Source organism: Vigna angularis, chromosome 10 (assembly GCF_016808095.1).
Source record: "Vigna angularis cultivar LongXiaoDou No.4 chromosome 10, ASM1680809v1, whole genome shotgun sequence".
Classification (NCBI taxonomy): Eukaryota; Viridiplantae; Streptophyta; class Magnoliopsida; order Fabales; family Fabaceae; genus Vigna; species Vigna angularis.
The window spans coordinates 5,801,769-5,823,143 of NC_068979.1; the positions used below are offsets into that span (position 1 = coordinate 5,801,769).

At 30.2% G+C, this 21,375-nt stretch overlaps 2 protein-coding genes and 2 long non-coding RNA genes across 5 annotated transcripts; 1 reads left to right on the plus strand and 3 right to left on the minus strand.

The window, feature by feature from the left end:
* Positions 1–4,017: 4,017 nt before the first annotated feature.
* Positions 4,018–4,440, plus strand: LOC128194294 (photosystem II protein D1-like). The gene has a single exon (XM_052869487.1). It carries the CDS (start codon positions 4,018–4,020, stop codon positions 4,438–4,440), a length of 423 nt encoding a protein of 140 aa, XP_052725447.1.
* A 3,260-nt stretch (positions 4,441–7,700) lies between these two features.
* LOC108335172 (peroxidase 10) lies at positions 7,701–9,201 on the minus strand. The gene is made up of 4 exons (XM_017571123.1): positions 8,937–9,201; positions 8,638–8,829; positions 8,389–8,551; positions 7,701–8,236 (listed from the first exon to the last, which is right to left on the minus strand). Exons 1-4 carry the CDS (start codon positions 9,153–9,155, stop codon positions 7,827–7,829), a joined length of 984 nt encoding a protein of 327 aa, XP_017426612.1. The 5' UTR covers positions 9,156–9,201; the 3' UTR covers positions 7,701–7,826.
* Positions 9,202–13,119: 3,918 nt separating this feature from the next.
* Positions 13,120–13,613, minus strand: LOC108335546 (uncharacterized). Its single transcript, XR_001832753.2, has 2 exons — positions 13,424–13,613; positions 13,120–13,301 (listed from the first exon to the last, which is right to left on the minus strand). It is a non-coding gene; the product is annotated as an uncharacterized LOC108335546 (long non-coding RNA).
* Positions 13,614–17,477: 3,864 nt separating this feature from the next.
* Positions 17,478–20,858, minus strand: LOC108335316 (uncharacterized). Of its 2 annotated transcripts, XR_001832719.2 has the most exons (5): positions 20,556–20,858; positions 19,024–19,117; positions 18,312–18,582; positions 17,929–18,059; positions 17,478–17,792 (listed from the first exon to the last, which is right to left on the minus strand). It is a non-coding gene; the product is annotated as an uncharacterized LOC108335316 (long non-coding RNA). The 2 variants fall into 2 exon arrangements; XR_008245828.1 differs by lacking the exon at positions 17,929–18,059 and having other exon boundaries at positions 19,080–19,117.
* Positions 20,859–21,375: the final 517 nt, after the last annotated feature.

Genomic DNA, 21,375 nt, shown 5'->3' on the forward strand with positions numbered 1-21,375 from the left:
CGTTTATGTCCAATTAATAAATATTAAAAAATAACCTTAATTTAAAAAATATAAAATTTTTCCATTCGAATCTTATCTCTTTAACTTATTATTATTATATAATAAAATAAAATCCAAAATTCTAACAATGTTATTAGTAAGGATAACAATGATAATGTTTATTCGTTATCATATCATAACAAAAAAAATATTTATTATTTATCATATACTAGTTTAAAAATTATTATGAATATTTATGGATATTTAAAAAAATATTTTATAAATTTTTAAAATAAAATTTAAATGAAAATAATTTTAATATAAATTAAATTAAATAAAAATAAAAATTTAATTTTAATTAAATTTAATTTAATAAAATGTAAAAAGATTTAATTTTAATTTTTTACAAATAATAAATTAAAATTAAAATTTGATTTTAATACTTCTAGACAGATATTAAATATTCTCAATGTGAGAATCCCTATAAAATAGAATATTAGAGTAAATAGATGTATTAAAACAATGAGACCGAGTATTTTATTTTAAAATAATCTTATAATATAAATAGAATTTTATAAAATTATCTAAAACAATGTCTATCTCTATAAACTTTTTCCTCTTCGTTATCTCTCACTTCTCTCTACTCTTTCTCACTCTTGGACTATTTGTTTGACGATTAGGAAGTGTCTAGGCGATCCTGGCGTCGAGAACTACAATTCTTACCGATCAATTTCGTGATTTGAGCCGGTAAGTTTCATTCTTCTTTTCTAGGTTTTCCCTTAAATCTGTAATTATGCAGATTTTCTGTTTTTGCATGAGAATTGTGTCTCTCTTTCTTAACTCTTAGCTCAATTTAGGTTCTAAGGTTGATTTTCTATTACCAATCGGTGATTTGTAGGGTTTTCTAGAGTTTCCTTGTGGTGCAAGCATCGATCAGGGTTTTCTAGAGCTGTGCAGCGTTTCCCTAAGGTAAGGGAAGCTAGAGTTACACTCTAATTTAGTAATTGGATATGTATGTGTAAATTCTTGGTTATCTTGTTGTTTGAACTAAACTTATACTCTAGAGTAACTATATCATGTGTGATTTGACTGTTTTGGAATGTGCCTTTGATGAAATGTGAAAAATGAACTGAATTGGATGATGAATTATATGTTATGGGCTGTGTTGAATGTTAGAAATTGTGATAGGGTTGGTTAGTTGGGAAGAAAGTCATATTGCCAAGGTTTAAGGCTAGTTTTGAGGAAGTGGAGTAGTGAAAATGTGAAATAGGGGTTAGATGACCAATTGGTTTGTTATGATAGTTTGGACAAGTCATTTGGGACTTGTTAGAGTTCCTAAGTTGCTTAAAATAGTGTCAAAAGTGGTAGAATGTGATTTAGATCCATAAGTTGATAAATTGTGTGTTTTGGAGTGGGAAATTGTTAGAAATCACTTTAGAATGATGGTAGTAATGTTTAGAAATACTTTTCAAGTCTAATTAGGTGTATAACTCAATTTAAGAGGATTAGAAGTTGGGAAAAATAGTTGGAATTGGTAAATTTGGTGTAGGTTGCGTAATTCTGCAGATTTGGTGCTGCAGATTATGCAGACTCGCTGAGCGAGTTGAGTCGCTCAGCGAGTGGTCGTGGAGGTTGGCTCCCTATTTGTTGGTTTGCACAACGAGAAGGGTCGTTGAGCGAGATGTCTAGGTCTGGGAGCATTGTGATTCTATTCAACCAACGCATTGGGGTAGTTGAGCGAGTGAGTTGAAGGGCTGGTCCACTTTCTGGTGAGTTTCACTTAGCCAGTGATGTCGCTGAGCGCGAATTCAATATCTGGTACCATTGGGAATTTTATTCGCACAACGAGCCGGGTTGTTGTGCGAGCAAAGTCTGTGGTCGCTCAACGAGTAGGTGTGTTGAGCGACTGTTTCAGATTAACATGTATTCTTTTATTATTTGATCTTTATTGGTTGAGTTATGTAATTGATTCAATTATGGATGATGTATGACTATATGATGTGTGACTATGTATGGGTATTATGTGAGTATCAAAAGTTATGTGTGTCATGAAATTGTGAAAGTGTGCATAATTATATTGGTTCAAATGATTTCACGGATGGTTATATGGGTTCCATGGGAGGAACTTTTTCGGTACGGTTTAAGTGTTATTAGAATGAATATAGGGAGCTCAGTATTGGGGGTTATCCTAACACTCTAATGATCGTTCATTCTCAAATAGAGATAATTGATTCATGTGGTGAGAGTAGTATGAGGTCCTAGTGTAGGCGCTACTTGGAGGCTTATTGTGTAGTAACAGACTAACCTTATGTGTGGTAGGGTGAAACCCATGGCAGTGACTTTGCAAAATAGTAGAGGCCACCACAAGTGCACAACCCATCATAGCTCGGTATTCATTCTAAGTCCGGACGGTTAAGTCTAAGTCATAACTTGTTTAGAATGTTTGAAGTTAATTGTATTATCTGAATGAATTAAGTTTTGATTGTATGTTATACTAATGTATGAATCTTTTATATCTAGCTTACCCTTTTGTATGTGTTTGTCTTTGTATGTGGCTATGTTCTTGTTTGGCTATGATCATCTTATGGGTGTGAGCACAAGGAGATCAGCTCACTGTGAAGCAGACGCTTGATGGGGATTATCCGGTTGCTTAGTTAGTTTAGTCTAACTTGTAGATAGTTTTGTTTTATTTCATCTGTATATAAAGTTTAAATTTATAGTTGTTTTGGATAACTATAAGTTAGACTTTATATTTTAATTAAATGTTTTATCATATAATACATGTGATAACTTTTTTATATAATATTTTACTATATTTTTGGTATGTTACACCAAACTATCTTTATAAATTTTATCTAAAAAGAAATATTTTTTTCATTCTTAATTATTAACTTTTATTTACTATTATACTATTATTTTAAAACATATAATACACAATAATAAACCTGATTGTCTACTGTTAAGATAGAGAAGAAACAGAGTTTTCAATTATTTTGTAGGCTATATAACGTTGAGGATATACCAAACCTCCTTTTTATTTATTTTTACCAAACAATATTATGTTATGCTATGATATCTTATTTGTAAAGAAGATTTTATCATGTGCTTTGGTTTAAAAATTATTTTATACCACTTTTTAAAATACTTATTGAACTAATTTATTTTATATTAAACTTAACTCATTTCTTAAGATTTTAGTTTTTTTTTTAATCACACCGAACCAAACAAAAAAAGTACTTTATATATATATATATATATATATATATATATGGATTCATCCCAATCTCGAATGTGCATTATCCTCCACTGTATCAAAAATACTATAAGCCAAATACATGCACTGTATCAAAAAGAGTGTAGACGTGACAAAAATAAAATTATCAAATAGAAGCAAAAACAACTGATAACTACTACAGAAAGCGCTGATTCATTCATGATGTAACTTCACATCAGAATGATGTTTATACCTTTCTTTTCGTCGGAATCTGAAATTCTGTGGCCTGAATCACCCTTTCCGTATAAATGCCAAACAGAATAATCCATTCAACATTGCCATACTTTTTGTCATAATACCAAATGCAACTAAAAATAATGTAATGTGAGGTATATGTGATGCCACCATCTCGTAAATGCTTCCTTCACCGTCTTATAATATATAAAATTGTAAATTTTATCTTAAAAAGTCGATTTTATAAAATTAAATTAATTTTAAAATTAATATTTTAAATATAGTATTAAAATTGTACATTATAGAGTAAGTCTAATGGTTCGATCAACCTTTTAAAATTTTTAAAATAGAATAGGCTAATTGGTTTTCAATCTCTTATATATTAAAAACATATTGTGATTAATTAGGTAAAACATGCTTATAAGATATTAGATCATAACTAGAACAATCATAATCAAAAACTTATTTCAAAATTTATAAATGTAAAGGTAAGGTAAAAAAGTAGACAAGTTACATTTATTGTATATTTAAAACTTAATTCTGATAACCGATCTGTAGCTGGTGTATTCGGCGGCTCCCTATTCAGTACTATGGATGGTTCCTTGGTAACTTCTAGTTTGATAAGGGAAACCACAGAAAATGAATTTGCAAATGAAGGTTACAAATTTGGTCAAGAAGAAGAAACTTATAATATTGTAGCTGCTCATGACTATTTTGGCCGATTGATCTTCCAATATGCAAGTTTCAACAATTCTCGTTCTTTACGTTTCTTCCTAGCTGCTTGGCCTATAGTAGGTATTTGGTTTACCGCTTTAGGTATCAGCACTATGGTTTTCAACTTAAATGGTTTTAATTTCAACCAATCCGTAATTGATAGTCAAGGTCGTGTAATAAATACCTGGGCTGATATTATTAACCGAGCTAACCTTGGTATGGAAGTAATGTATGAACGTAATGCTCATAATTTGCCTTTAGATTTAGCTGTGATGGAAGTTCCACCTGTTAATGAATAAAATTTTGATCTTTAATTAGAGTGTCTTTAGCAGTACCCAAACTTGGACTCAGACTCTGTGTAAGAGGAGGTTCTACAAAACATTAGAGGAATTGAGATAAAATTAAGAGAAGTGATTGGTTTAAATTGTAAAGATTAGTTCTCAACTCTATATATTGAAACAAAAATTATAGGTTAAAATTTATTATAACAAATTTTGATATTTATTTGATTTACTCTTTTACGAAAGTGTAAATTTTATTTTACATAATCAATTTTATAAAATTGAATTAAATTTAAAATCTAAATTTTAACTTTTATTTTATTTTTTACCCGTGACAAATGAACACAGTACGTAGTGATAAGTGATTGTACCTCGTTGCAGCAATATGATAAAAATTAATGATAAGAAATGTGTATGCTAAAAATAGATAATGATTATTGTGTTATGTTGTTTTGGTTTTGAATGGAAGCTGGTGGGAAGGGTTGTTGCAGATTCATTATGTTCTTGCTGCCCACTCACTACGCCATCAACATAATTCAGCTCCCCACGTACGTAAAATGTTTCTCTGCAATTTAATTTTCTTTTAAAACACACAAAAGTAGCATCACCCATATCTGACTCCAAATCCTATTTTATGTTACAACATTCGATGATGATCACCTAGTATTACTATCATTGTTTTTCCAAAATGGCAATTATCAAGAGGTTCATATTTACTATAATGAAGAGGCTGATTAATTAAAGATGAAGTAACACAGCGTCATTTATAGGAACTCATTCAATTGTCTCCAATTAAAAGTGACAAGTTACCTTCTGATAATCACTTCACAAAATGTTGGGACAGGAAAGAAAGAAACGAACGTAGTTAAGAATATTTTGAGTTTTTGTTTCAATACAAACTGGATTCACTTGAAACAACATTGTAGATAAATATACAGAGACATTAATATTCTGTCATACTCATTGCTAAAATTATGTCCATTAGTATGATTATGTTATTTTCTGCACTTTGATTTTTTGTTGACGTGTTTTTATATTGATTATGCCGGAGGAATCTGGCGCCAAGTTTTGGAGATTAGTAAAAAAAACTGTAGTTTCTTCATCAAATTCAAATTGAACGGAATAAAGTGTGGAAAACTGCTCCCATCCAAAAAACGAACAACTTTTTGAAAATGACAGAATTTCCCTCTCTTTAATTGTTATTTTCTTAGAGACAGAGAAAATGAGTGAAATAAAAAGACGAAGACCATTTGTGGTAATGTGATATGACTTAAGATGCACATAATATAATAAAACCATACCTGATTAACACAATCTTGTCACTGATTCATTGCATTGTTCCACAGTCACTTTCTTCATTACCCTGAAAGAAAGTTGCAACAAATTGGTACTTGCGATTTTTCACATTCACGCTCGTACCAATCCGTGGTTTTTGCCAAAAAAAAACATCATAAATTAAGCTTAGAGATACATTTTATATTTTCATCAAATTGAAAATTGAGGTTTATAAAGTTTGAGTTGGTGAAAGAAGAATGATGCATGTATAGAATAGGAGAGTCGAATATTGTAATGATGGTAGTGAGAGTCGAAAGAAATAGAAAAAATTGATGAAAGTGAAAGAGGGAAGTGATGATGGGTGAAGATGCAGGAAGAGAAAATGTACCTATTGATGCGCATGCTTACCCTCTTTCTTCCCAACAAACAACAAAAGGAACTAAAATTAAATATTCCCTCCATTTTTCTATCTTTTTCACCGTCGTTTTCCTTCCATCCTACCCTAACCAAACACATAAGAAATTCTGAATATTTGTTTATTTAAAGTGCAGGTGAAGAAAAGATGGATAGCCAAATCGATATCAGTTCTTTCTCAGTATTCATGCCGTCAATTCCGATCCTTTCTTCCCATAAATCACCCTCCGAAATTCAAAAATATATAAACTAAGAAAATATATAAACTACAAATTTAACTTTAGAGCGACCGCATGTCGATCATTCAATGAAAGAAAAAATAATACTGCAGATAATTTGAAACCCAAATTATTAAGTATCTTAATATTTTTTAATTTGAAACCCAAAAAAAGTCATGACACTAAATTATTTGTCATCTAAAAATTATTAAAGAAGATGATATTTTCATATAGCCCGATAACTCTCCTGAGTGTGATTTTGTAATCTCAAAGATTCAATGGGCTTACCGGCCCAGCTAAGTTTTCTCTTCTACGCTAGTCTTCGGAATAAAAAAGGTAAATTCTTGTCGCACCTCCATCATTTTTTTGTGTGCATCCTCATGAAGACAAAAAATTTACTTTTGCCAATTTAAAATTATTATTTTTCTTAAAAAGATCTGGACTACACAATTTAGAACCGAAAAAAAAATTCTAAAATATACAATCTAAAATAAAAAAAATGACTTGCAGATTGTTCAATTCGAAACTTATAAATGACTTCTGTATTATGCAGTCCAAAAATAAAAAAATACTTTCAAATTATACAATTCGGGAGTAAAAAATAACTTCTAAACTGCTCAATCTGAAAGTTTTTTTTTCGTAATCCTCTCTAATTTCAGAAAGTCATTTTAGTCTTTCAATTTATTCAATCTAGAAGGATTTTTTTTTGGGAAAGAAAATAGCTTTCAAATTGTATAATCTAAAAAGTAAAATATGACTTATGAAATATGCTTTTCCACATTGTAATTTGAAAGTAATTTTCTACTATTAAATTGCTCAATTTAAAAATAAAAAAATGGAAATTTTTATATTCGTATATGCAAGAAAAAAACAAGGAGATTTAAGAAGAATATTTGCCATTATTAGAAAGGAAAAAGTCAAAATATGTACTCCATTATTCTCTTGTTACTTTTCAAAAAGAGTCAACCACTCTATTGACACATCTGAACATGTGACGTAATTACATGCCACTAAGGCCAATTGCTGTAAATAGTACAAAGACCATTTACCCAATTGAAACCATATGCTTTGTATATGAAAATATAATTTTTTTGTAGAATACATGACTCATTTCCAACTTAACTGTTTGCTAGTCTTAATTTTATATCTATGTTGACATGTTTTCATATGTTGTTCTATTTCCTTTGTTCATTTCTGTGTAACTATCCTAGGTTATCATCATATTACCATTTCACTATAAAAATGGACACAATTACTCAATTTCTCCCTGCTTACATTATTCAGTCAATTTCATTATATTTTGTTGAAGTTATGGCATTTATTAGTTTCACAAGAAGGTGTCTTAATATATAATATATGCCTCTCTTGATATATAACAAACTGCACATTTTTTTCTTTTATTTTTTGAAAGTTGCATACATTACTTAAATTTGAACACAAACAGACCCAGAATTTATTGTACAAAGGTTTTGAAAAGGCAAGAGCAATAAGAGTTATTCAATTCACAGCCCTACAGTTTGCCCTTATTTGGCCTTGTTGTCCTGTAAGGGCACCTATGCGACCCATTTTCTCTATAGAAACAGCAAAGTCTCTGAAGAACAGAATAGGCCACTTGCTATAGTTGTTGACCAATGAAGCAGTTGCAGTGTCACCCAAAAGAGCCTGGTCTGACTGAAGTAAACCCGACTTGTTCACAATGTTTTTGTAGTAACTGTTGTCAAATGTGTTAGTAGTCACAGGATCCAAGGGAGCCAGATTGGTGTCAGAATCAGCTTGGTTTGGACACACTTTTTTTAAACTCTGTACAAGTGACTCATCTAGTGCTGGATCAGATTTACCAGACCCACCAAAGTCGAAGAGCCTCGGCTTGAACGTGAAGCATTGAGCAAAGCCAAAAGTGTGTGCACCTGCATTCATTAATTACATATATAAACATGAACATTCTAACTGAAAATGTGAAGTCAGGATTTTTGTTTAACTTTTTCTTTGGGTTTAACTAACATCTATGAAATGTCTGTGTAAAGAGTTTTGTACTGATCGAATTTTGAAGGAGACAAACCTGAGAGTATTGCTACATCCTTCTTTTCAAGACCCTTTGATATAAACTTGGCCGTAATGTTTTCTAAAGGTTCAAAGGGTGATGGCAAGTTATTTGCCTCGCTCTCACTTGCTGTTGTACCATCTCTACGACCCAGAGGCACAGACCAAAATGGACCTCTGCTCTGAAAAATTTACCAGATAACTAATTATCAGTAGTGTGTATTTTTTAGTATGGTTTATTCGAAACAGTGAAAATTTGGTGTCTTACAAGATAAACAGCCTCTCTTGCTGCTAGAGTCAGTATATCAGCACATGACACAGTGGAAGGACAAGCCTTTTCCAAGTTGGCCTTGATTTTGTCAATGAGTTCAAATCCTCTCAGTGAATTTTTATTAGGCAGTGCATTTTTCTCCCCCTTTAGAGTATCAGTGTCATCTAGCAGCACCGATGCATCACATCCCTGCGTGACGAAAAAGGAAGAAACAGCACACGTAGTCAATTTGAATGCAACGTAAAAATATGCTTTGATATTAGATTTCCCAACTAAAACTGAGACGAGTTATTTACAAGAACGAAACAATCATGAAAATGAAGGCGTAGGAGAGAGGCAGCAATCCTTGCGTCCTTGGCCATAGCTGACAACACGTTGTATCGAACAATTCCGGTGAGGTTTGGACAAGTTGAGTCATAGAAGTTATAGTAAAGTTGACAGCACACTAGAGGACTGAGGAACAGAAGCCAAAACAGTGAAAGAAAAGGAAGCTTATTAGAGGCAAATGACTCCATAAGTTGACAACAGGAAAAATTATTAGAATTGCTTGTGACATTTAGCTGCAAACTACAGCCATTTATAGGAAAAAACACACTCACTAGCTTTGCTTTTGTGGAGAGTGGCATGGCCACTATCCTTGTCCCTTTCACTCTGGTTTGGTACAAGTCCAAAATGTCTGCTACTTTTGGTTTTGGTATTTGTTAATGGAGTAGAGAACTTCCGTAGAACTATCTCATAGTTAACAATTGCTCTAAGTGCCAAGATGATGTAGTGTCATAATGTATCTCTCATATAAAAAACTAACAGCTTCAAAGACATATGGAAAAAAGGATACTGCATAGTTGACACGTGAAGCTCCTTGCGAAGAAAATAGGATGTTTGCAATAGTACACTGTTGGGTGTATAGAAGAGGATATTCACTAACGGGAACATCAATCAGAACATCCCAATCAGATTGAGTCCAATCACACACAAGGAATCAATAAGATTTAAACTCATATTTAAAACGATAATAATAATCCTTTTGAAAATACTTTTTTTACAACATTTTAATATTATTCATGTATCATTTTGTAATTGGTTCATATTAATGTTTATAATTATTATTATTGATTGTAAAATAATTTTAAATCAATCAAAAAATAACACGTAAATAATGTTAAAATATTATTAAAAAATTGTTATCAAAGTATTATTATCCTATTTTAAATTATCCTATTTCAAATTCTAACGTATGTATTGAGTCTCGGTATGATAAAAGCCTTTATTCCTTTTATCCATTGTAGTTTTAATTAATTAAATATGATAAAATAATTATCTCAAAACTAATTTCAGCTTATATTTGAAGTGTCAAAGTTAAGAAATGTAATTAAAACTTAAAAAAGTTGAATAATATTCTTTTTTTATCTAAAAACATATATATGCATTGTGAAAAATTGTCAAAAATAATATGAAAATTCGGTAACATGCTAAGGTTGCAGTTTGAGGATTAAGTCGTGTGCATTGTGGGAGTAGGAGAATTTTGAAAGCAAAATATACCGAAAGTGCGTTACATTTGACTGTGTTTCTTGGGTGTGTCATGTGGTGGACTATGTGTGTACAGTCATGATAAAAGCTAACAAAATATGAATAACTAATCATTTTGCGGGAACGACGTGATCAACTTGATGTTGGTATACAATATATATATATAAAAGCAACACTCTCTATTTCTGTCACTTCGTAACCTTCAATCGTGCAACTACACTAAACAAGAAACGGCAGTTTAACAATAAAATTCTATTTAAACAATAAATTAATCTACAAATTATAGTAATTTGGATTAGACCAATGATTTTATTTTATTATTCTGGACGTACTGAAAAAAAAAAGTATTTTAACTTTGATTTATGACATGGAGTCCAGAAAAAAAAATTATAAGGTTTAGAGAATGGAATTGTAGTCTATAGTATTATTTATTTGGTGAATATCTTCCTTCCTTTGTTAACCATAACCAAAAAGGTGTGTTAAAAGATTAAAAAAATATTTAAATTATTTTGAAATAATTTAAAAGCAATTATTGTTATAAAAGACTTTAGTCTGTTAAGAAACATTTTTTTTTCATGAATAACATATTTAAAGTTATTTATAAGTCAGCATCTGAATAAAAGAATGAGTTATAAAAAATAAACTCTGATCAAATTCATAACCAAACATTTAATTCATATCTTAGAACTGCTTTTGGGAAAATATTTAATTTTATGAAATGTTATGTTATACAGATTATGCATAACATTATAAATACGTTTCTTTATGAAAATCGCATTCCTCCAAATATTTAATACTCATGGAAAGGGTAGGACTCAAATTCACTAACACAATTAAATTATAACAAATTCACGTTAGTTAATCCATATATAATATTCCATAAATTTGTCTAACATTTATAAAAGTTATTAAAATAAAACCATAAAATTGGCTCGGACTCGTAAGTCAATTTTACTTGACTTTATAAAAGTATATACTATTATACAACTCACTCAATCCTAAATTAAACCTATTTTATTCAGTACTTATTAATTACGTAAATTTTAAGTTGACAATTTTAATTTTTTAATGCTAAAATAATGTTTAATAATATTTGAGTGGTTTTTATATTTAATTAATTATATAAATTAATATTTTTGTTTTTAATTCTGAATAATATTTAGTAACATACGTAACAGTTTTAACTTTATTACTATAAACTTATGAATCCAATCAATCTATCTTTCAAAAATTCTAATTCATTGAAAAAAAAAATGAGTCAACTTTTTATTATTATTTAATATCCGCCCTTACCTGCGAAGCTAACTAAAAATAATAATATAAAAATTTCTAAAATTTTAATGACATTATATCTGTAATTTTTTGAAGTAAAAATAATGCACAAAATAAATAAATTATAAATTTCTAAGTAAAAATAATGCAGAAAATAAACAAATTGTAAATTTCTAAAAAGTAAAAATAATGCAGAAAATAAATAAATTGAAGGATATGATTATTGTTTTCAAGGATTCATCTTAAAAAAAGACTCAATCCAGCCCAAATCTTAAAGACTCGTCTAATATCAGTCCACTCAAATTCCATCATAACTGATATTTTACCGTTACAGAAAAATTGAATATGTTAAATATTAATTACTTTTACTTTAAATTTTTAAAATTTATAACTGTGTTAATTGAATAAAATAATTCAAATATATTAAATTTTAATTTTCTTATTTTAAAAAGTATTTCAACTGTTCCTAAATAAAAAAATTGTCAATAAATAACAACATCAATTAGAAAAACAATTTCTATATACATAAAAATAAAAATTATCTTTACATGCTTTAATAAAACAAATTTGACCGAGATTCATACTATCACATGAGCTGAGAAAATCGTGACAAAAAGTTAAAAACAAAATAATATTGTTACAAATTTACATAATTTAAATAATATTAAACAAAAAATACACGTTGTCTATATTCCTTAAAATCACTTAATTAATTGTTTTATTAGTGTATATTAAAAAAGTTTAATTAACATCCATTAAAAAATAGATTTGTCAGATATTAATGAAAAATGACCCTATCTAAAAATTAACATGGGGTAATAAAAAAAATCTGAAAACATAATTAATGTTTATAAAAAAATTATATTAATTTATACACAAAAAGAAATCATGATGCAAAGAGACAAGTTTAAAGGAGGAGAATCCAAAATAAATTTCATTTAAAACTTGAAATTATATAGTCTTAAATAACTATTTTATGTTCTCAAAATCCTAAAATTTTACTTTTTTCCCCTTACATTCAAATAACAAATTTTATTATAAAGTATTTTAATTTTTTAAATAAATAAATCACCTTCTAAAAATTCTCCATCTTTTTACCTTCATTAGTGTACTTAGTCTAATAAAGGATTGTTTGCATCTTCATTACCGATCATTTGAACTCCTTTCTATCTTTTAATAATGCATCAAATGAGCCTTATTCATCAAGGTGACACCAGGAAATTGATTAGTTTGAATATAAAACAAAACTTTGTTGTAATTAAAAATAATAATAATAATAATAATATTTTAATACACACACAATTTTTATGTTAATTTGATACTATTATTTTTTATAATACGGGTCAAATAAATAAAAAATGTGTCTTTCCTACTACTGCCATGTTCTGATAGTTGTTATGTGATATTCAGTTTTTGCCACAAAAGCTTGTTGTGATTCTCTGACTAAAAGAATGACTTTTGCAGACCCACACCACTTTATGGAAACAGGATCCTCTGCTAGTAAAACAACCATGAAATTCCCAAACGATTTGGATATATAGGATAATAAACTCAGATTCTAGAATTCTTAGGATTCACCTATACATTCTAATTTCAGTGTGATTTATATAACAAAAATCTCAAACTCAGTTAGCAAAGGCATCCAAAAGACACAAAAAGGAAGAATGTTGTATCAGTCTATGATTAAAACGCACAGATTTTTCTTAGTTAATTCAGATCATACATCAATCATCTGATAAGGGGAAGAGAAAAGTAACAACTCGATACCCATGTCCCTATGAAATAACACTAATAAAGAGTTTTAAAAGTTACAGCACAAGAAATCAAAGAGACCTTGTGTACAGTCATACCAGCAAGAACAACTACATGTATCCAGAAAACAAAAACAAAAACAAAAACAAATAAACAGTTAGATTATTCAATAATCAAAGATGTTATCTCTTAAAAAAGTTAAGAAGCGATTGAAGATAGAAAAGAAGAATACCATTCGTTGATGACCTTGTCTTGTGTATCATCTCCAGAGACTTGAATGGATTGTGATGGAGGAGGTTCCATGGCTGGTTCGCCTTTCTCCCTATGCACTATAGGAATATGAGGAGTAAAGTTGGGCACTGAAACTCAAGTAAATTCTAGAAATAGATAAATGCACGTGAAGAAGCATAGTTGTCATCCAAGTCACGCCGTCACAAAAGACAAAATAATCCCTTGCCTCCCTCACGCGCTCCTTACGTCCGTTTTTTTAATAGGTATAATTATGTTTTAAGTTTACGTGTAATTGAGCTATAATTTTTTTTTTGCGTTTTATTGAGTATTTAAAAATATTATATTTTTTAATTAAGTTTTTTGCTGTTTATTTGTTCTTTTATTTACGTTATAGAATTGTTATTTTTTGTATATATATATATATATATTTTTTAATTCATCATCAATAAATCTTTAATTTTACCTGTAATAATCTTTTCATTAGAAGAAAACTAATAGTTTGAGATATTAAAGATAATTGCATTGTTGAATTGTCACATAACTATTAGTTAAATTTATAAAATAGTATGTGACAATAAAATAAGAGAAGAAAACAACAACTGCGTCACCTAAATTAATAAATAAATTAAACTATATAAATTAAAAAATTAGTACCCACAAAATGTTATTAAGAACTCTGACATAACAAATTTGTTAAATCCTTTTAATATTAAACGTCCTATTTTAACAAAAGTGTTTATTTGTCATTTTATCGTGGTAAACATTTTATTTTAAGTAAATATTGTTAGCATATTAGTTCTATGGTTTAAACCTCGTTTGGACCTTGTATATGTTGGTCAATCTTAAGTGGGTTTTCGTTTTTTTTTTCAGTCTTAATTGAGTTCATAAACTTGTAAAATTGAATCAATTAAGTCCTTTCAGTTAAGTTTTTATTGATGCCATCTAACTATGTTGAGCTGTATTTTTTTTATATGGCGTGACATTGTATATTAAATTGAATGATGATTTGTTATATAATCAACAATTTCACGTGACAGTGGCCTCTTCTCCTACTTCTTCTAGGGCCACCGAAAACCGCCGTCACCGTCACTCCTTGCTGCTGAAGGTAGTCGGTCCCTCGTGGTGTTTCTCCTCTCTGTTCGTAGAATCGTCGAATCGCATAACGGGTCCGTCACTCCTCTTTATGCGTCAGTCTTTAATTGCGACATGTAAAGTTACAGAGTGTTATGGTACTTGCATAGAACAAAACAACAAAGAACAAAGCACCATAAAACAGAGCAGCCAGCTAACAATTAGTTATGGGAGAATACTGAATGGCAGAATAAGCAAAAAATTGAAAATCACGTTCAGGCGGAAACGGCGGAATTATCTAAAGTTTAGAAACATCCTCCGAGAACAAACTGGAATTATATATAACTGTATATAACGTTCTTCTTATTGCATGAGCTACAATAGTTTTCATAGACTTCAAGTGACTTTTGTCCCTAATTAAGGAGGAAAACACCAAGCTGCGAGAGTATTCAAACTTTTAAAATCGATTTGATCAACTCGTTGCTGAAATCCCAGAGTTTATTTGCTAGATGTTTGTTTTTGGCATGCGCACTTGGCTTGCATAGATTGCAATTCACAAAGTACTTCCCAGTTACACCTTTCACGTTTGGGTGGAGAGCAACATAGCATGTTGTGGCTGCTCTCTGTGATTTTTGTTTTTTCAAAAATTAACTTATGATTAATGACAACATATTTGGACTTCTGAACCATTTCAAACGGAACATTCTGCTCCACCTATATTGGAATTTTAAAATGATGGAAAAACATACTTGAGGGACGTTCTTCCATATGTAAAAGGTGAAGATCTTCAAGAAGTCTGGGAGAAATCATGTATGGTGTTACAAAGGAGTAACTTTAAAAAGTGCATATAATTTACTTGTGTAGTTTTGTTTCTTCCTCCGGTCTCCTCTAATCACGAAGAACCCTAAAACCCCAACCTCTCCAATCTCTACGCGCGACCTCCATTCGAACCTGCAACCAAGACAACACAAAAGATCTAAGAAAAGCCTCAAATTAAAACCCTAAGTCGCGATCTTCAATTCGCATATCAATTCGCCCAAAACTGCAACTTCAGTCACCGAGCAAGGACACGAAACGCGTAAAAGGATCGATGTATCTCAGGCCAAATTGTTGAAAACGTGGCATAGGCAATGGTTAAAATGTCACAAGGGAAAATGGTTGCGAGAGATTTCTTCGCAATGGAAGAAAGGGATGTGTGTTCTTCCCAACAACAATTGAAGAAAGTTCTTGCTTTTCCTTTTTACCTATATGAGTGTGTGTTATTGTGTTTTGAAATCTTTTTTGCAGTCGAGGTTGGCGAGTATCGGCGGTTGAAGAAGAGGCCACTAAGGCCGGTGGGGCTATTCTGGGAGGGTTTGCGGTGGCCGTAGAAGAAGTAGGAGAAGAAGCCGCCACGTGGAATTGTTGATTATACAACAGATCACCCATTCAATTTAATATATAATGCCACACCATATAAAAAAAAATACAGCTCAGCACAATTAGACGACATTAATGAAAACTTAATGGAGAAGATTTAATTAGCTCAATTTTACAAATTTATGGACCAATTGAGATCGAAAAAAAAACAAGGACGCACTTGAATTCTATTTAACGAAAATATTTTACACGTGATGGTTGGGCGTTTATTTTATAATAACTAACATAAATTTATATATTAATTAAATTATAAATATTTCATCATTTAATATTTTTAATTGGTTTTTATTAAAACAATTACTTTATCCATTATTTAAAATATCTTTTACTTTATTCTAATTACTTATCATTTAGTTTTAATAGTGAATGAAATTATTTGATTATTATTTTTGTCTCTAATTAATCACTTATTTTCTTTTTAATTTTTTTAATTTTTTCCTGTTAACTCATTTCTCTAAAAAAAATAGTTAACTGAGAAAGATTAAACTAAATAATAAGCGATTTAGGGACGAAAAAATAAAGATAACAGACACCAATGTATTTAGAAAAAAATAAATTAAGCATTTAATAAAACAAAAACTTTTAATAGAGATTTAATTACAAAAGCCTAAATTTAAAAGTAATTTAAAACTAATAATTCCAAATTGGTTCTGATAATTTAAAAAGGAATCTCTCAACAGAAGACCCGAGGTATAGAAAGGAATACATTACAGAAATTAATTGTTGCGCTAACTTTTAGATATTACCAACCAATAATCCCACGATCTGGTCAACAAGCGGGCGTAATACAGGCAATTCAGTCTACTTCTTGAAATAATGCTTATTTCAGGGATCACTGCCTGCTCAACAATTCTCAATAAACATTTATCATACTGTTCCTTTATATTATTTTTTATTTTAATCTTTCATGATATATATTATAATTTTTAAAAGGAAAAATAGGTTATTCTTTAAACAACTTTTCTTATATTCAGTCTTTTAAAGTAACGGTTCATAATTTTGTTTATACAACTTAAAAAAAAAAAAAAAATCAAGAACAATTAATAATAAAAATGCGTAACATTCCAAAAGTATAGAATAACTATATCATAAAATAATCATATATAATAATGATAGATACAAGGAGTTTAAGTATTTAACAGTAAAATTATCCCAAAATAACTATAAAATTAAATTTTTCAACCAACAACCTAATCTATTATAAAACTATGTACAAGACTGAACGGTCTGTATATACTGGTGAGTTTTCTCTTTCTAGAGCTTGATCCACTGAAACGTCCAATAACTTTTTATACCGGTTAAAAAAGTTTTTTATATCTGCTTTCGAGTTGGTATAGAAATTTTCACTTTCTATACCTATTCTAAAACCGGTATAAAAATAAACTTTTTTACACCTGTTGTACCTCAGAACAAAAAAAGTAGACCTTTTTATACCTGTTTTGTCTTTAACCAATATAAAAATGAAGCTTTTTTAAATACTTGATTTGTATGTGCTACTATCCATATCCAATCCTTTATAAAATTCAATCCCAAAATATAGTGTAAATAATTAATAACGAACAAAGTAATAAATATTTTTTTATTATTAACACATCAAAATAGTTCCAAACCGAATGTAATATTTACCTAACAAAATTCCTATATGTTTACCTAATTACTTAACATATTACACATAAAATAATTACGCAAAAGGAAAAAACTTCATATAGGATCTAAGGAGCACAACAATAGATAATTGCATCGTATTGAACTTGACTTTTCATTTCCTGACTGTCTCGTGATATTAATGATTGTGAAAATTGTTTGATACTCGGTTCAAGTTTTTCCACGCATTGTTGTACAATACTCGTGGAAAGCTTCCTCGCAGCCCCATAAACATCCTGCAATAAACAAAATTTAGAAAATCATGTTTACTATATAATATTAATATTAAGGATGATACATAAGACAACGTTCATTCTCCAAGTGCATCAGCTATTGCCTATACACGAAAAGAAGTTATACAAGAAAACGTACTCATTCTTCTGTCACGGCCTAGTGTAGACAATAAAATAGACAAAAGATCTGGATTTACATCCTCACTTTCTTCTAAAAGAATAGCCATTATAGTTTGCATGGATGACAGAAAACTCTCTGGATGATCATCTCTGTGCATGAAATAAAGTACTCAAACTGATTGATCTAAAGAGGATTTTTAATCAAGAAAAGTACTATAGAAATGTGACATTTGAAAAGTACTACTTAAGATTAACACTTCAAAGTTAACATCACACAACACACAGAAGTAATACTCAATATATATGATTGATAAATCAAAATTGGACAATACAACAAACTGGTAGAATAATTAGTAATAGATAAAAAACAGTCATCATCAAATGCTAACCCAAGATCATTACCAGACACATCTGATACAGAATGCAATGCAGGGGAATCATCAATACTTGACACAGTGGACACGAAATTTGCTCTCCTAGTCGTACGGGAGCTCTTCTGTGGCCTCTGACAGTGGACAACAGGTGGGGAAGATGATCGTGTTGATGCCATTCACTTGCGATTGTTGGTGGCAATCGTTAGGGACAGCTACTCTAATGACTCCTGGTGATGACTTTGTAGCTACTCCTGAACCAGATCGTGGTGCCCGAATTGAATTCATCACGAACAGTTGCCCTACATATAAAACAATAATTGATAATCAATATCAATTATAGATTACACCTTTTAAGACAGAAAATTTATCAAAACAATTAGAAAATTACAAAGGAAAAGCAGGATAAGAAATCATCCTAAAAAAGATACTAAAAAGTAAAGAACAAATAATAAACATCAACACAATATTTACTCCATCCTTCATATTTGTATGAGATGCCCTAAACAGAGACCATGTGTTTTCCATTATATGCAAGTCAAATACCTCATCTTATCAAAAAGCAGTTGCTTATCTCTAGACGACTAATCAATTGTCAATTATAGGATACATATCACAACAAAGAAAAGACATTTGAATACATTAGGATCCATAGAGAAATGGAGCAAATAAACAAACAATCAATAAAAGAAATCAAAGAGAGCAACATGGAAGGAAGAAACATTTTCGATAAAAAGATCTACCTTTTAAAGAAAAGAAAAGAAAAATCTTTAAGAAATGTGCTCAGCAGTTTGCTTACTTTGTTCTCTCTCACAATTGGTGAAATCAGCATCCATACTGTTACAATCAAATAAAAAGAAAACAATTAATATATAAACATAACATTTGTTGTGTTGTTAATATGAATGAATCTGGTGAAAATTTGGAAAACACTTTTTCTTAGTGCATGTGTACATAACATAGATTCAATTAATATATAAACATAACATTTGGAAATTTTGGAATCAATGCCTGTGGAAAAGGCTGCTATCACAATTGCAAATATGGCAATAAGGAAGCCCGGTTAAGAAAATACTATATGATGTAAAATAACAGGGTGACTGATACATTCATGTTAACAAACATCATAATAGGAGAAAATCTGCATTTTAATTTTAATAAAAAAAAGGAAAAGAAAATAAGTATGGCATAATAAACTAAACAAACATTATTAGAATAGATTTTAATATCATAATAAACATTTTGCCTGCCAACACTGAAACAGAAAATCTACTTTTTCTAACCTCAATAATTACCTATAAAAGACTGAAGAAAGAATGAATGCTCAGGAGTTTTGGACTCCAGGGAAATGAAGAGGAAGTAAACGGAGTTTTTTGTTTTTTGAAATTTAACATGAAGATGCACTCAAAAACTTACAATTATAGTTATCCAATCACTGTTTCCTTTCTCTTGATTCTTTGTCTGACATAAATTATAGACATAAATATAAGGTGTTATTTATAGATTACTTAAATCAGTTAGCAAATTAGTCAAGTGTAGTTGTTTAGATTGACTAAATAAGCCCCATCATTGTAAACTCACATTATTCATTATGAGACAATTTACATTTTTCTAATTTATCACATTTTTCTCCAATTCTCTCTTCTGTCTTATAGTTCAGCAATGGATCCTGCTACTATTTAACATAAAACACTGAGTAGTGAATTCTTGGCTCAATGAAACATTCCAATGCACCATAACATAAAACTACTAACAATTCATTTTAAAACTCTACTTTACACTACACCTAGGACCATGATTAATATAAGCTCTTAAAACATTTGGCACACTAAAACACTTAAATAAAGCAAAAACGAATGTACACAACACACTTAATAACACTGAACTAATTCTATGAAGAAGACTAGACAACAAGGATTTTTATATCCAACAGCTTGCTTAAAACTTAACATCACTGCCAAGCTGCACGCACAAAATCAAAATATAAGCAAAACACAGACCTTTGCTATACTAAAGCTGTCAAATCTGCACCAACTCCATCAAATTAAATTGGTTCAGTAACTACGATGGGTTGAAAACTGTTAGAGGACAACAAGGAAACAAAAACAAAATATCTATTCAAACGCATTTATCACATCATATAGCGTGCCCTAGATGTCCTTCCTTTGTCATCCATCTCAGAACAGATGCAGTTCAATTCCAGGAGACAACACAGTAATTAGTTACCCAATCGAAATTAAAAATGCTGTGATTTCGGAGAGAGAGAGCGTCGTACCTTTGAGATAACCGGCAAGGAGAAGAACGTCTTTGGCGACAGAGATGACTTCGGCGCCAATACCGTCGCTAGGAAGGAGAGTGATAGTGTAGGAATGCTGCGACTTCGAAGGAGTGGACGCGGCAGAACAAATCGATGGACCTGACCTTCGTTAGAAGAATGAGAAAGAGGGTTTCAATGGTTTAAATTTGAGGAGTTGCAGATAAGGAAAGCGAAGGACAACGAACGAGAAAGAAATGGCCGAAACAAAGAAAGTATCATCGGGAGAAGAGAGAGATTGAAATGAATGTAATTTACACCGGATGTAATATCTCACCGGTAAAAAAATAATAATTTATACCTGCTTTAGATTTGATTGGTATAGAAAAAAAGAATTTTTATAGTTGTTCTGATGGCAGCCTGTGTAAAAATATTTTTATTTTTCATTATATCACTTTTTATACCTATTTTTATTATAACTGGTTTAAAAATATTTATAATATTTACAAAATTATCACTGTGCCACTTTTTATACTTGACAAATTTTAACCGATGTAAAAAATTGCTTTAAAAAATATATTTTTTATTAGTGACAGGATGATCATTATAAAGGATAAACCGAACGGCAACATAAGCAAAACAGGAAAGTAGGGTAAGTTAGTGTAATTTAATATACAAGTTAACATACCACCCAATAAACAAGTAAAACACACAAACACATGCATAAATCTTATACACAAATAATAACCGACCACTTTACTTTAGACCGTCCGAACTGGTATGAATATGTAACTATGACCGTTCGTGCACTCGTTATGGTGAAACAGCTGGTCCACCCCAA

What these genes read in the sequence shown, in the direction of transcription:
- LOC128194294 (XM_052869487.1), top strand. Translation starts at nt 4,018, where the DNA reads ATGGATGGTTCCTTGGTAACTTCTAGTTTGATAAGGGAAACCACAGAA.
- LOC108335172 (XM_017571123.1), bottom strand. Translation starts at nt 9,155, where the DNA reads ATGGAGTCATTTGCCTCTAATAAGCTTCCTTTTCTTTCACTGTTTTGG. An exon ending in CAAGAGAGGCTGTTTATCTT is followed by an intron (nt 8,552 to 8,637) that starts GTAAGACACCAA and finishes TAAATTTTTCAG; the next exon opens with AGCAGAGGTCCATTTTGGTC. An exon ending in GGATGTAGCAATACTCTCAG is followed by an intron (nt 8,237 to 8,388) that starts GTTTGTCTCCTT and finishes TAATGAATGCAG; the next exon opens with GTGCACACACTTTTGGCTTT.